General features: G+C 39.8%; 2 protein-coding genes and 1 long non-coding RNA gene across 3 annotated transcripts; all 3 read left to right on the forward strand.

Moving 5' to 3' along the window:
* The first annotated feature begins 2,356 nt into the window (after positions 1-2,356).
* LOC120110807 (pentatricopeptide repeat-containing protein At4g31850, chloroplastic-like) lies at positions 2,357-6,101 on the forward strand. The gene has a single exon (XM_039126492.1). It carries the CDS (start codon positions 2,657-2,659, stop codon positions 5,993-5,995), a length of 3,339 nt encoding a protein of 1,112 aa, XP_038982420.1. The 5' UTR covers positions 2,357-2,656; the 3' UTR covers positions 5,996-6,101.
* An 895-nt stretch (positions 6,102-6,996) lies between these two features.
* Positions 6,997-8,210, forward strand: LOC113462747. Its single transcript, XR_003385798.2, has 2 exons — positions 6,997-7,714; positions 7,829-8,210. It is a non-coding gene; the product is annotated as an uncharacterized LOC113462747 (long non-coding RNA).
* Positions 8,211-10,327: 2,117 nt separating this feature from the next.
* Positions 10,328-12,984, forward strand: LOC120110808. Its single transcript, XM_039126502.1, has 4 exons — positions 10,328-11,336; positions 12,019-12,089; positions 12,209-12,437; positions 12,531-12,984. Exons 1-4 carry the CDS (start codon positions 10,773-10,775, stop codon positions 12,723-12,725), a joined length of 1,059 nt encoding a protein of 352 aa, XP_038982430.1. The 5' UTR covers positions 10,328-10,772; the 3' UTR covers positions 12,726-12,984.
* The last annotated feature ends 1,938 nt before the right edge of the window (positions 12,985-14,922 follow it).

The following is a 14,922-nucleotide window of genomic DNA, read 5'->3' on the forward strand; positions in this document are numbered from 1 at the left end:
CAGTATGATGTTTTCAATACTTTCCTTCATGGAATTCTTGAAGAAGAAGTTATTATCGAGCAACCATCTTGCTACTCCTAATCATGTCTGTCGCCTCAAAAAGGCACTGTATGGCCTCAAGTAGGCCCCAAGAGCATGGTTTCTTAGACTTTCTAATAGTCTACTTGATCTTGGTTTTCGAGGTTCTTTAGTTGACAGCTCTCTGTTTACTTATCACCATGGGCAGATACATGTCGTTATACTAATTTATGCTGATGACTTGCTGATTACTGGCTCTTGTCCTAAGTTCATTCAAGCTGTAACTGAACAACTTCAGCAAGATTTTGCACTCAAAACTCTCGGCAACATAGGATATTTTCTTGGAATTGAGGCCTCTCGTCTTCATCTACAGCAAAGCAAATATATCTTGGATATTTTGCATCGATCAAGAATGATTGGGGCGAAACCATACCTTGCCCCATGTGTATCTGATGAAAAATTGTCTCTTGGTCATGATGAACTTGTGGAAAATGCTACTACTTACATGCAAATAGTCGGGGCACTTCATACTGCACTCTTACTCGCCCTAAAATTGCCTATTCAGTCAACCAACTCTATCAACATCTTCATTCTCCAACTGCTATTCATTGGAAATCTGCTAAAAGGGTCCTGCATTATCTTAAAGGCACTATTGAACATGGTTTGTATTCAGCAAGGGTCCTCTAACTTTTAATGTATACTGTGATTCGAACTGGGCTGGTGACCCATCTGATCGACGGTCCACTACCGGCTATGGTATTTTCTTTGGTCCTTGCTTAATCTCGTGGTGTGCCAAGAAGCAAAGTGTTGTCACTCGATCTACTACGGAAGCCGAATATCAGGCTCTTGCAATGGTGGTGGCTGAACTTTATTGGATTCGCATGTTACTAAAGGACTTGCACATTCCACTTCTTTTACCACTAACTGTTTGGTGTGATAATCAAAATGCCAGCATAGAGATTGATCAAGTCCACCAATTCTAGCTGTATGATTGCTATATCAAAGGATGTAGCGCATCTGTAGGATTATTTTTAGGAGTCTTCTAGCTGTATGATTGTTCTATCAAAAGATGTATATTTGGAATGTATTCTTAATCTGTAAATGACTTTGTCTATAAAAAGAGAATGAATATATGGTTTTGGTATGATTGACCAAGCCCTTCTCCTCAAATCTTTCACAAACACTGCTGCCCGCGTTCCTATAGACTCTATTCATCAAGCACTTACCTCGGTGCATCGTTATAGAAACGAACAGTTATGATTGGTGGCGTGCATGGTCACATGATGCACAATACGCAGGATATATTTTTTTCCAAAAAAGAGACATTCCAAACAGCTAAGTTGTTGGAATTTTAATTAAAAAAACTAAATTTTAGTCGCTTTAAATGCTTTAAAATGCCTTTTTTTGAGACACATCTTTCAAAAGAGCTGTGACTTTTCGAAAGAGAATATTGATTTCTGAAAAGATACGGTATTTTTGAAACATTATATATATTTAATGTTTGATTTTTTTGGATAGAGTTTATAAATAGATTCCTCTGAGATTAATTCAAAAGCAATCTGATTTCTCTCATTGTCCCTAATACTCCGTCTCCTAAGAGTTTTTTTTTACAAATAGAGAGTTTTTCCATCTTCAACTTTCTACTTTCTATTCTTTTTTATTTTTTGGACATCTGAAGGAGTCGAATGATCAAGCCTTCACAACGATCGTACTCGTTAAAGGATGATCCTAAATCGGATTGTTGTACTTTAGGGACGACATTGCTGCAGACTTGTGCGCAGAAGGCGAATCACGTTTTTAAGGCAGTATATATCATACGCCTTGATCCAAAGAAGCTCTTTCCAATCACCTAATTTTATTCTAATAAATTATTTTTTTATGAAATTTTTATAAAATATTTTTAGGCAATGTTGCCAAACATAAATAAATGCCCTCGACTCGACAGATGTAATGCATGCCAAGTTACAATATAAATTGATAAATTTTTCTGAATGACGAGCTTAACATCAAATTTTGACTAAAAATAGTACCATTTCAATCTCTCTCTCCATCGCGAGGGCGACAAAGCAGCGGATTGGATGGCCAAGAAAGCTATCAGGATTTGCCATATTCTCATGTTCTCGTTTCTGTTTGCATGATGTCTGTGACCGTGTTCCCCTGATGTTTGCTGTCCGGCTGCTCTGTTATTTTTTCTTTTCACGTAACTTTCTTTCTGCCTAGACTTTGTCTCCTTTATATACCAAAAAAAGAAAAAAAAAATCTGTGACTCCAGAACGAATGGTCGGAGTCGTTGGGAGGTATCTACACGGGCAGGTGAACTGAACCCAGAACGATGGAATCCAAGCATCGGCGGATGGCGAACAAAGCACCACAAATTCATACGCAAAACCTCACCTCACCCGCCCATTCTCAAAGCTTGGAAGGGAAGCACAGCACGCATGGGCGTTCGCGTCACCCCTTCTCAGGCTTTCTCAGCACCCAAGAAGGCAGGTGAGGGGATGCAAAACTCCTTTCTTTCGCCTTGTGTATATGTCTGCGATGCTTATTGGTTTTAGTCTAGAGAAAGGATTGGTATGTGATAGAGATAATACTATAGAAGAAACGGAGTTTTTTTTTTTTTTACTTCAAGAAATTTTCAATGGCTTCGAGCGTTATAGAGCTCGGCTACTCCAGTATTTGTTGTAGCAATCGCAAGGGTCTCGAAACCAATGGCGAGACTGCAGCTTTCGGTCACTTGGCTCCGTTCAGCAGGCGAAAAATTAGGATCTCAAATCTATTCCCATCATCCGGTCCTTTCATCTACCGTTGCGAATTCAAGAAAAACCATCTGATTCTTCGTCGGTTTGGCGGGACAAACTCCCACGGCATCAGAGGGAAGAAGAAACAGGAAGATGGTGTGAATTCGGATAATGTCGTCTATATTCTCAAGTCGATTTCGGACCCAGTCCGGGCGCTGTCGATCTTCAAGTCGATAGCGCAGCAGCCCGAGATCGTTCACACGACCGAGTCCTACAATTACATGCTTGAATTCTTGAGGATTCATGGTAGAGTGGAAGACATGGCTCTGGTGTTTGACTTAATGCAGCAACAAATTGTAAAGAGGAACACAAACACTTTCTTGACGATCTTTAAGGCTTTCCGCATCCGAGGAGGACTCCGGAGCGCCCCCTTTGCTCTGTCAAGGATGAGGGAAGCAGGATTTGTGTTGAATGCATTTTCTTATAATGGTTTGATACATTTCCTTCTCCAATCCGGTTTTGTCAGGGAGGCCATGGAAGTTTATGGGCAAATGATATCAGAAGGGATAACACCGAGTCTGAAGACTTATTCTGCTCTCATGGTGGCGCTAGGGAAGAGGAGGGGGACCGAAGCTGTGCTGAGGCTTTTGAGTGAGATGGAAGGTTTGGGATTGAGACCGAATGTGTACACTTTCACCATTTGCATCCGGGTGCTTGGTCAAGCAGGAAAGATCGATGAAGCTTATGGGCTTCTGAGGAGAATGGAGGAAGAGGGGTGCCGACCTGATGTCGTGACTTTTACTGTACTTATAGAAGTTCTCTGTGAAGCTGGGCAGCTCGATAGAGCCAAGGAGTTGTTCTGGGAGATGAAGTCAAGTGATCAGAAACCAGATAGGGTGACTTACATTACGTTGCTGGACAAGTTTGGAGACACTGGCGATTTGGAATCGGTGTGGGGGTTTTGGAGGGAATTGGAAGCCGATGGCTATGATGCCGATGTTGTTATTTTTACTGCTGTTATAAATGCTTTGTGCAAAGAAGGGAGGATCAAAGAAGCTTCTGAAATGTTGGGTGTAATGGGAAAGAAGGGCATATCACCTAACCTGCAGACCTATAACACACTGATCAGTGGTCTCCTGAGAGCAAATAGATTGAATGAAGCTGAAGAGCTCTTTAATTATGTGGATGCTCAGGGACTGAAACCAACTGCTTACACCTATATCCTTTTCATTGATTACTATGGGAAGTGTGGAGAGTTCGAGAAAGCTTTCAGTATGTATGAGATTATGAAGAGTCAGGGGGTTGTTCCAGATATTGTTGCCTGCAATGCATGTTTGTATGGTCTCGCTGAGTCAGGAAGGCTTGGACAGGCAAAAGAAGTTTTCTATGAACTAAGAGCTGTTGGACTCTCTCCAGATGCTATCACCTATAATATGATGATTAAATGCTGCAATAAGGCTGGGAAAGTTGATGAAGCTGTGAAGATATTCTCTGAGATGATAGAAAGTGGGTGCAAACCGGATGAGATTACAGTCAACTCTCTGATCAATGCGCTCTACAAGGCAGGAAGAGAGGATGAAGCTTGGAAACTGTTCCACAGAATGAAGGAGCTGAATCTTGAGCCCACTGTGGTGACCTACAACACCCTAGTGGCAGGACTGGGAAAGGAGGGTAGAGTTCAAGAGGTGATGGTTTTGTTTCGGGAAATGAGCAGTCACAATTGTCCTCCAAATACAATAACTTACAACACTCTGCTGGATTGTCTCTCCAAAAATGGGGAAGTGGATCTTGCCTTGGACATTCTTTACGGGATGACAGAGAAGGACTGTATGCCTGACCTTTTATCTTACAACACTGTGATATATGGTTTAGCTACAGAAGATAGAGTTAATGAAGCATTGTGGCTCTTTCATCAAATGAGAAAAGTTTGCATACCTGATTTTGTATCTTTGTGCAGCATCCTTCCAAGTTTCATTAAAAATGGACAGACAAAGAATGCTTTGCAAATCACCAAAGAATATATTATGCAGCCCAATGCTCAGAGAGATAGGTTCTCCTGGGAAGCTATAATGGAAGGGATATTAGGTGAAGCTGGGTATGATCAGTCAGTTAAATTTTCTGAATTGATTGCTACAAGTGGTGCTTATCAAAATGACTACTTATTATGCCCTCTGATTAAGTTTCTCTGTAAGCATAAGAAAGCTGTTGATGCACACAAACTATTTGAGAAATTCAAGAGCTATGGAATATCACCAACCATGGAAGCATATAATCTTCTTATCACTGGACTCCTAGAATCCCATTTTATGGAGATTGCTCAAGGTCTTTTCATGGAAATGAAAAAGGTTGGCTGTACTCCAGATGTTTTCACCTACAATGCATTAATGGATGCTTTGGGGAAGTCTATGCGGATTGAGCAGATGTTGATGTTGTACGAGGAGATGCGTGCAAGGGGATGTGAACCGAACAACATAACCTACAATATAGTCATTTCAGGCTTTGTCAAGTCTAAAAGATTAGATCAGGCTATTGATTTCTACTATGATTTGATTAGTAGAGATTTCTCACCCACCCCATGTACATATGGTCCTCTTATTGATGGGCTCTTGAAATCGGGAAAGATGAATGAGGCAGAAGACATGTTCAATGAGATGGTGGACTATGGATGCAAGCCTAACAGTGCAATCTATAATATTCTTATAAATGGATTTGGGAAGGCTGGTGATGCAGAAAAGGCTTGCAAATGGTTTGAAAGGATGGTCAGGGAGGGAATTAGGCCAGATGTGAAGTCCTACACCATCCTTATCGATACCCTTTGCATGGTGGGTAGAGCAGATGATGCTCTCTCCTATTTCGAAGAACTGATGGAAACTGGACTTGAGCCTGACTTGATCGCATATAATTTAATGATTAATGGTCTTGGGAAATCTCAGAGATTAGACGAAGCCATTGCTCTTTTCAATGAAATGCAAAATAGGGGAATTTTTCCTGACCTGTATACATACAATTCCTTAATTCTCAACCTTGGGAAGGCAGGGAAGTTAGCTGAAGCTGGAAAGATGTATGAAGAACTCCAACTCAAAGGGTTCCAGCCTAATGTTTTTACATACAACGCTCTTATTCGAGGTTATAGTGCATCAGGTAATACTGACAATGCATATTCTGTCTATAAAAACATGATGGTTGAAGGGTGCAGCCCCAATTCAGGGACGTTTTCACAACTTCCTAATGAATCATGACACATAAGCTAGAACTTGTCTACATGTATCCCATTTTTTTGTACATTAGAAATTTATTCAGGGAAAGAACTCCTCGGTGAGTACTGGCGATTAATGCTGTAACAAATCAAATAGTGTGAATGAGTTTTTTGAAAATTAAACCTGATTTCACCTTTTCAATTATTCCCTCCCTCTTTTTGGAGGTAAAATAGCTCTATGTAGTCTTTGATAAACTTCTCTTTTACATTTCTTGAGTTGCAATGTTTCATGTCACAGGCTTTCCTTGGACTCTAAATTGATGGTATATACTTATGATAGATAAGATCAATCAACTTTTACTTATAGTACTAATTTGATTTAACACTTATTCATAGTCATTTGAGAAGTGACTTAAAAACAGTCCTTTCTTTGCAACATAATGATCTTCTCCTGCATACAGAACAGAAGCTATTTCTTTCATGAAAACTACATATTAGAAGATTTGAACAAATGTAACTCTTAGAATCTGTTCCAAAATTTTCTGAAAGGTCTGAATATCTGGTTCTAGCTCTTTGGAACTAGAAAAAAGAAGAGTTTATTGCTACTCACTTGGAAGAACAAACAATCAACCCAAGACATGGTAATCACGTTTTCTGCTTTGTTTTTTTATGTATCTTCAGATTTAAAAGAACAAACTTTATGGAGATAATTAGACAAATAAGTTCGTTTGGAACTTTGATACAGCATTCTGTTATATTTAGAGGAATCAACAACATCCATATTTTATTCCTAATTGGAACAATATGAATGTCCATTCTATCCTTTCAAATGAAGACAGGTTCCTTCTAATGGCAGCTGGGCGACTTGCCAGATTGGCTTCTTGAAACTGTATGATGGTCACCTTGCATTTGTGATGTAATCTCCTCTCTTTTGGCGGAATGGTACTTTGCGTCAAAGAACATGATTTTCTGTATGCAATCCTTGCTTCTGATACCGTGACCTGACGCTTGCATCAGGTTTTGATTTTGCTGGACCATGCAATTTCCTGCTATATCTATATGTGATTAGTAACTGTAGAATCTGATGATGTCCTCTCCCATGTCTCTATCAATGCATCGTGCCGTGTTAGCTGATAAAATGATTTCTTTCTTATCGTTTCTATTGGATGCTTAACTGGTGCTGCGTTGGAAGCTTATTCCTGTTTTTGTTGTGATACTTCTCCATGTCAGAGGGCATCAGTCGATTGCACCGGAACCCAATTGGGTTACACAAATCTTGGGCATGAAGTTTTTTGTAACAGAATTATGGAAGTTGAGCGCGCATTTTGTTCTATCTTGTGTCAAGTACTTAATCCATGCATTGCTGATGCTACTCTGAAGTCCTTGTTTGCGCATCAACTCTTCTTCAGCTTTTCATGTAGCCAGGGTGGATTTATGGTTTACTTGGATGCCATACTAAGTTCCTCCCTACTAATGTCATTGAGTTTGCAGAAACAAATAAATAGCAACTTAATGTTGGACTCTAGGTTTTGTGCTATTGAAATGTTTTTTTTCCTTTATATTTAAAAAAAAATCAATTATCATGGCCCTGCAATGGCTTATTCTGGTTAAACTATTGACTTTGCAGGTATAACGAATCAAGAGGACTTTGTAGCAATTATCTTGATTTAGCCAGATTAAACTTTAGCCTAACATCTTGAGGTAACCAGAGTACAACAGGACTGACCACTAGTCAAGACATGCCCCTTGTTTGAGATTATAAGTATGGTGTCGATCTGGAATTAGTTAATTTTTCTTGGCATTATGTTTGACTTCTTATTTAAATTTTGTTTAAGATGAAATTCAATTTACTTTTCGCATGCTTGAGTTGACGCAGTCGGCTGGACAAATTCGAGGGCGCCAAATTCCAGCAACGTGCAAGCAAAGAGATTTTTACGCAAGCGTCCAGAGACGGGGGATGGATTTCTCCGCCGAGGACTGGAATCTTGGGACGTCTCGCCAGAATAATCGGCGAGGCATGGGATCCACTCGGGATCCGAGCGCCGAGGTAGTGCCACTTTTGCCGTGGATTCATCGACGCATGGATTACATTTCTCCGAGAACATCCGCCAGGGCCTTAAACCCATACTTTGGTGTAACACTATCTGGATTAGGGATGTAATCTAGCTAAATCGAGTCGAGTAGTTAGAGGCTCAAACTCGACTCGATTCGAAATACTCGAGCTCGAAACTTGATTTATGATCGAGGAAATTTTAATATTCAAGTTTCAGCTCGATTACCAATCGAGCTATACTCGAGCTTGAATTTAAATTTTGGTCATGATATTATATTTTAAATACTAAATTAATAATATATTATATATATATATTTGATTAGACTTGTGAGATTTGGAGTCTAGTATTTTACTCTTCGAGCTCGATTCGAAAAACTGTTCGAATCATTCGAGCTTAAAAAGAGTCTAAGTTGGGTTGAGCCCAGATCTAAGTCAAGCTCGAGCAACGCTCTTGATTTATTTCTAAATAATATCTTTGCCCCGAGGGGCTATAAAAAGCATGATTTGAAGGAGTTAGGGGAGTTTCGGGCTCCGCAGCATTTCCCTAAATATGGAATTTGATATTAAACCCTACAATTTGGGCCAGGCATTTATGCTTCCCCTTCCTCAAAATGGCCATCTTCCCTATTTCTCGTCAAACCTCTTGCCCATATCAGCTGTTCCCATCTTTCCCCTCTCTCCTCTAGCTCCAACCAAGGGTCCACATCAGATCAGATCAGTAAAGGCTGACAAGCTAAGAAACAGGCCCTTGGTTGGTGGTGGAGCCACAGGGTCTAATGGTCCCAAATACCAATCCACCTTCAAGTCTAGTGTAGCGGGTCCTAAAAGAAAGTTACGAATCAAGCAACGGTGGCCCGTCACGGACACGTGTTAGTATAATTGATATTTACATAAGTGAATAAAAAAATCATTTTGATGAAAATTTTATAATTTTTATAAATCTTATGCAGATAAGATTCGGATTTAGTGTCCTTGTGAGGGAGATCATAGAAAAAAAAATGTTATAATATTTAGAGACCGTTCTTGCAATATTTAGAGGTTATTCTTTTTAGGGCCAAGGCAAAACAAGAAAACCTGGGCATAATCCAAGAGACTAAAAGATTTATTATCTAGCTTATATGTCAATAAATCTTTGCGACAAGAGTGTTTATGGAGTATCTAGTTTTGAGGCCAAATGTAATCACATGCTATCACACTTTCGAAATGATATTTTTTGGAGATCACAAAGGGAGGATATCAACATATCTGTTTCCTTCCAGGTATATGGCTCTTGGAGATATGATACATGGACTATGATGCAATAAATTGGGTACTGTTTTTCTTTAAAAAAAAATCACTATTTTACCACGCTATTCAATTTGATATAGAAGATTTAGATAAGCAATATATTTTGGGTTGATGCAAGAACCTCCATTTACAAAACGAATGAATAAGGGAAGCCCATTTGCATGATTTGCAAGCGTTAATCACCCCCAAAAAAACTGAAGAGTAGTTATTGTGCTGCATTATTATATGATGAGACTAGGAAAGTCTTAAAGAATCCATCGTCTTTGTGCCATATCAAAATGCAACCAAGCACCTACATGATGTTTTTATTACTTTCACCATCTTTAGATGTGATTTCACGTATTGCGTTTCTGATTCCAAAGACGAAGAAGAGTCTCTAAAACAAGATATTGGAAAAATATAGCTTCTTTGGGAAAGAAAGGCTGAGGATCGACAACAATGGACTTTATTATACATCCTGAAATATTTATGCTGACATGAAAGTCACACTTTGGAGCGAAGAAGCCAAAAAAAAAAAAAAAAGAGGGTTGGAACTCCTAAGTTTCATTTGCAGATTGGATGAAACAGGCCGCTTCTTTCCATAATTATAAATATACAAATCGTTTGAAGTCAGCTTTTCCTTCCTCACAAGCCCAAGCTTTTTGATGGAGGCCTCGGCCGTCTCCACGCTCCTTTCCAAGGCAAAGTTTCCAAAATAGCCCTACTGGCTTTGTTTTGCCTTTTCTCGTGCAGTCCATTTCACATGACGCTCAAAGCTCTATGGATCCTTTGAATGGGAGGGAAGGTCTTTTACCTGGTGCGGTGGACTATGGACAAATCCTCTCTTGGATTCTTCCACCTTTACGAAGGATGCTTTCCGTCCTTTCGTTATGCGTGGGGGATAAAGCAAGGACTTGGAGGTAGCCGGGAAGTCTTCCATTTCGTGATGCACGAGCGGAACTGATGAGCAAATAATTACCATTAGTAAATCTCCAAGCAAATAGGGTCCTCTCTGTGAATTTTGGTATATCATCAAGAGGAGAGGAGGAACTTTCTATGTGGGGCAAGAAAAGAATGAGAGGCTGCACCGATGCTCTCCCCTGTGCAAGAAAACCGAAAACTTTTAATAGAAGAGGGTATTTTAGTAAAGCTATAATCCATTAACATAATAAAAGTCCCATCCACCACCATCACGACAAGGGTCTACAAGGTACGAAGGCGAAGAGCTGCAGCATCAGAGAAGCAAGCTTCCACTTATCCCCTCCTCCGGTCTCACCCCAACCTACACCCCAATAGGGAAGAAACCATGAGAAGACCCAATCCCCCACCCTTGGCCGTGGATGGGAAGGAGACCTTGTCATCTCTCTCTACGTCTTTCTAGTGTCTTTGTGATGGCCCAAGTGGACCAGGATTTATGTGAGGAGAGAGAAAAAACAAAACAAAAGGGGGAGGTGCGGAGAAAAGGGGAAAGAAGGGGAGGAAGGAAAGGATAGGGGTCTTCATGGGTGTATCTTCCAACCAACCCATCCACATCTCTCCGCTCCTCCGGAAAACAAAAATAGAGAGAGAGAGAGACCAATGCCAGAAATGCCCCTCTGCAAGCCCAGGAAATCTACACCTCCATCAAAGCTTAAAAAAAAAAAACCTCTCCTTGTTCTCCAATTCCGGATTTATATGGGCCTCTTTCGGGTTTTGTCTTGGTCAGACCTTCCACACACAGGGAAAGAGAGAAAGAAAGAGAAAACAAGGGGAAGGAACCTTCCCCTTTCTCGCTCTATCTCTCGCTGCCCGCCTTTATATCTCCATTATCTCATCACAATCTCTTATTGGCACCACCTCTCATAAAAGTCTTCTCCTCCGCCTTTTGTCTCTCCATATTTCCTTTTTGCTTTCTCTGTTCTGGTTCGGGAGAGAAGGGGGTGAGGAGAAGATGATGAGGAAGGGGAGAAAGGTTCCTCTCGTGGAGTCGTCGCCGTCGTCTTCTTCGTACATGGCCGCTGGGGAGGAGGCCAGGGCCCGGTTCAAGTACCAGGGGTTGTTGCAGGAATATGAGGAGCTGGTAAAGGTGAGATCTTTTTTCTTCTTTGATTGATTAGATCTTTGGGTGTTGAGAGTTTCCCCGTGGATGAGATGCGTTTCTTGGGGTTCCTTTGTGTGGATTTCTTCGGATTTTTTTGATTTCTGGATATTTAGGGCTTATTTTCTCCCATGATTTGGGGGATCTAGGGTTGTTTTTTTTGGTTTGAAATTGGTTCTTTTTGCTTAAAATTCTTTTTTGATTTTAAGGGTCTAGGGTTTCTCTTTGGAGAGGGGTTTTTCCATATGTTTTCTTGGCTTTTAGGGATCTGGGGATGTTTCCTGCTTATTCTTGTTGATTTTATGGGTCCAGGTCGCTTGGATTGAGAGATCTAGGTTTTTATGATTCTTTTGTGGATGCGAGGGTTTGTTCGAGATTTCCTTCCCTTCTGTTTCTAACTTTTAATTGGTTGGGTTATGTCTTAGGTTTTTTTCTCTAATTTTTGTTCAATTCGATTTTTATTCACTTTTTTCAAAGAATTTATTCACTTCTGTGGTGCCCCTTTTCCTTGAGCAGTAAAAGTTTTTTTTTTTTAATATAAAAAGCCAGTCTTTTATTTTTTATTTTTTTTGGTATCTCAATGGAAATTTTGTAATTTTTAAAAATTTATAAGATCTCTGAATAATTTGATTGCTCTTTTTCACAAACTAAATGTAATTTGTTTTCATAGGAAACTGAAGCAAAGAAGAAAAAATTGCAGCGGACCAAGCAGAAGAAACTCAGGCTCTTTGCTGAAGTCAAGTAATTTCTCTTCGCTCTATATCTCACCTTGCACACATTTATCTACCTCCCAATTTCCTAATCACATGTTAAGACTCTTCAAAAGTTCAAACTTTAATATTTTTAATTGGTTGTTTTAGATTCTTACGGAGAAAATACAGGAGTTTGTTAAAAAACCCTTCTCAGGCCACCCTATATAGACTCAAGAAGCAATCCCGCAAAATGCCGTCAACATCTGTTTGCATCTATGAACAGCCAAACCCAATTGTCGGAAGTGAAATACCTGCAAAAGATAGGAATCACAGAGTAGCGGAAGCTGCAGCTCCAAGCACTTCTACTGCAATAGATTTGAACCAGATCTCTTTACCGGTAATTGATTGGTTCCTCCTTTTATCAGAAACCTGAATGGATACACTTATGAAGGTTATTGAGGTTTGTTAACTTGGTATTTGTTAATTACAGAATGGTGAAGAAATGGAGGAGTTTCAGGTGGGGTGGGAGCCCCTGAAATTGGGGAAATCAAAGAGGGGTTCAACTGATGGCGAGGGAGGGGCTAATGATCTTAAGCTATCAATTTGTAGGGATGTTGGAAACAATTCAAACCGGGTGGGTAAGAGGAAAATTTCATGGCAAGATCAGGTAGCTCTCAGGGTTTGAAATTCTCTGCTATATCATGGGCGGCAAAGTTAGTTCTTGTGCCTTTCCATCATCCATCTCTTAAAAGGCACTTTTTCTCTATCAAATTTGGTTTGTAAAGGAGCAACTGAAGGGATATTTGTATTCCCATTATACATGAAACTTAATAGAGTTGCTGTAGAAATGATAGCATCTTCTCATTGACAACTACATTCTCCAACTATAGTTTGTGCAGAACCATTTATTCTTTACCATTTTATAAAAACAGGAGATTTTTTCAGGTGTTGGATGAAGATGTGGTCGGAAGAATCCGTGGTAAGATTGTAGTCAGTAACCTCGAGGAAAATTTGTGGAAATAATGATACTTTTGTTGGTTTGTGGTTTAGATAATCTGGCTTGATCGTTTGGTTTGTAGATTGCTTTCTTTGTTCCCATGGGGTTCAGATTTTCAGAATTATGGTATGGAAGTTTCGGACTATTTATGTGGCATTTTACCTTTGGCCACAGAATTTGTACATCTGCAGAACTGATTTATGGATACAATCTGAGACGTTATATTTTGCGTCAAAAAAGCTGGGAGGGAGGCTTTACATGCTATGTGAATGTTCTGTTGGTGGTGCAGAGGCAATCTAGCTCAAGTTCTCTGTTGGCAATTTTTTTTTTTTTTTGTTTCCATTCATTTTCATTCTCAGAATTGGGTCATCAAAGATTCAAAATGCATTTATCATATCATATCGGTCACAATTTAATTTGAAATTCTGCAGTACTAATCTATAGACCAAAACTGAAGAATCTCTCTACCCATGAGAGAGAGATTATGGTTTATATGGATGTTATCCTTTTGTTAGTCTTGGTAAAGGTTGCAGTGAAAAAAGAAAAAACAGAGAAATAAAAGATGCGATGCAGCCTGAATTCAATTTTACCTGTCCTAATTTGCAGACTCTTAACAAAATGTTGTTTGATGAGACAACAATATTGGTTTTATTTCCTAGTTATTGTCTTTTGTAGATATTAGTTATTCAACTGCTCTTAAGTTTTTTTTTTTAGTTTTACTTTTTCCTTCAATCTCTATTCTCTAATCAGAAGCAAGATTAACAAAATTGTGGAATGCATATGGATTGCTATGCTTGTTTCGAGAAACAAAAGGGCTTCTCCCGCCAATTTTAGTAGCTAAAACACTGATGATACGTATTGCATGTATTTGCGGCAAGCTTGCTTGCATGGTCGGCTGTGACGGGAAAAATCCACCTTCTTGGTCTTGTTCCAGGGTTTAAAAAGTCGAGTAACATTCACCCTCAAATTCAAGTGGATGTTGTCAAACCAGAAAACTAATCTCTAATGGTGAAACCTAGTGATACATCACCATGCGGACTCTGAACTGTTCTAAATAAGCATGATAGGCTGCACGTAATTCTTGATTTTAGCTTTACTTCTGTCTTGACTTGGGTCTGCTTAGAGTCCTAGATTTCGGCGACGGATGGGTATAATAGGTAGAAAACTCCTCACCGTGCGGAAAAGGCGTGCAAGCCCCCCGTCCCGGTCTAAATAAATAAAGCGAGACGTTGTCTCATTGGTTCAATTCCCTGCCAAGCGCTCCAGTTGCACCCCCGAGTATTTGCCTCCTGATCGACACCTTGCGCGTCAAAATTGACACAGGTGCTGCATCTGCAAGGCGGGGAAACAGAGAGAGAGAGAGATTCATCAGTTGTCATGGCCTCTCTTTTGATGGCGATGCTCTTGGTGTGGATCAGTCACAGAGAAGCAAAAACAGTCAAGATCATCTTATACACGATGAACCTTACCCAGGATATACCAAGAGATTGGGCATTGAGATAACCGAGATGCTTTGGCAAGGTCTGACTTCATTTTTTTAATTTTCTTTTTTAGAAAAGGTAAGATCAGTGAAAAGATATATCTGACATACTATGACGAACACTATACAAAGCTTTCTTTGTTTTTTCTCTTTCTATTTTATTTGAGTAGAAAGTAACCATCAAACTGTTTCATTTACATAAAGTTTAGAGACACCAGTAAGAGATGAATCAGATTTGCATAACAACTCATGATATGTACACCGGCTACCAAGATAGGCTGCACTGGGTTTCAACTTTACCCTGAACCACATCGAAGGCACCACATGGATATACCACGTACCACATGCCCCCCCTCTGGTTCTACGAATATACCATCTCATATGCCATCACCAACGCAGCTCAAG

Source organism: Phoenix dactylifera, chromosome 1, assembly GCF_009389715.1.
Source record: "Phoenix dactylifera cultivar Barhee BC4 chromosome 1, palm_55x_up_171113_PBpolish2nd_filt_p, whole genome shotgun sequence".
In the NCBI taxonomy this organism is placed as follows: domain Eukaryota; kingdom Viridiplantae; phylum Streptophyta; class Magnoliopsida; order Arecales; family Arecaceae; genus Phoenix; species Phoenix dactylifera.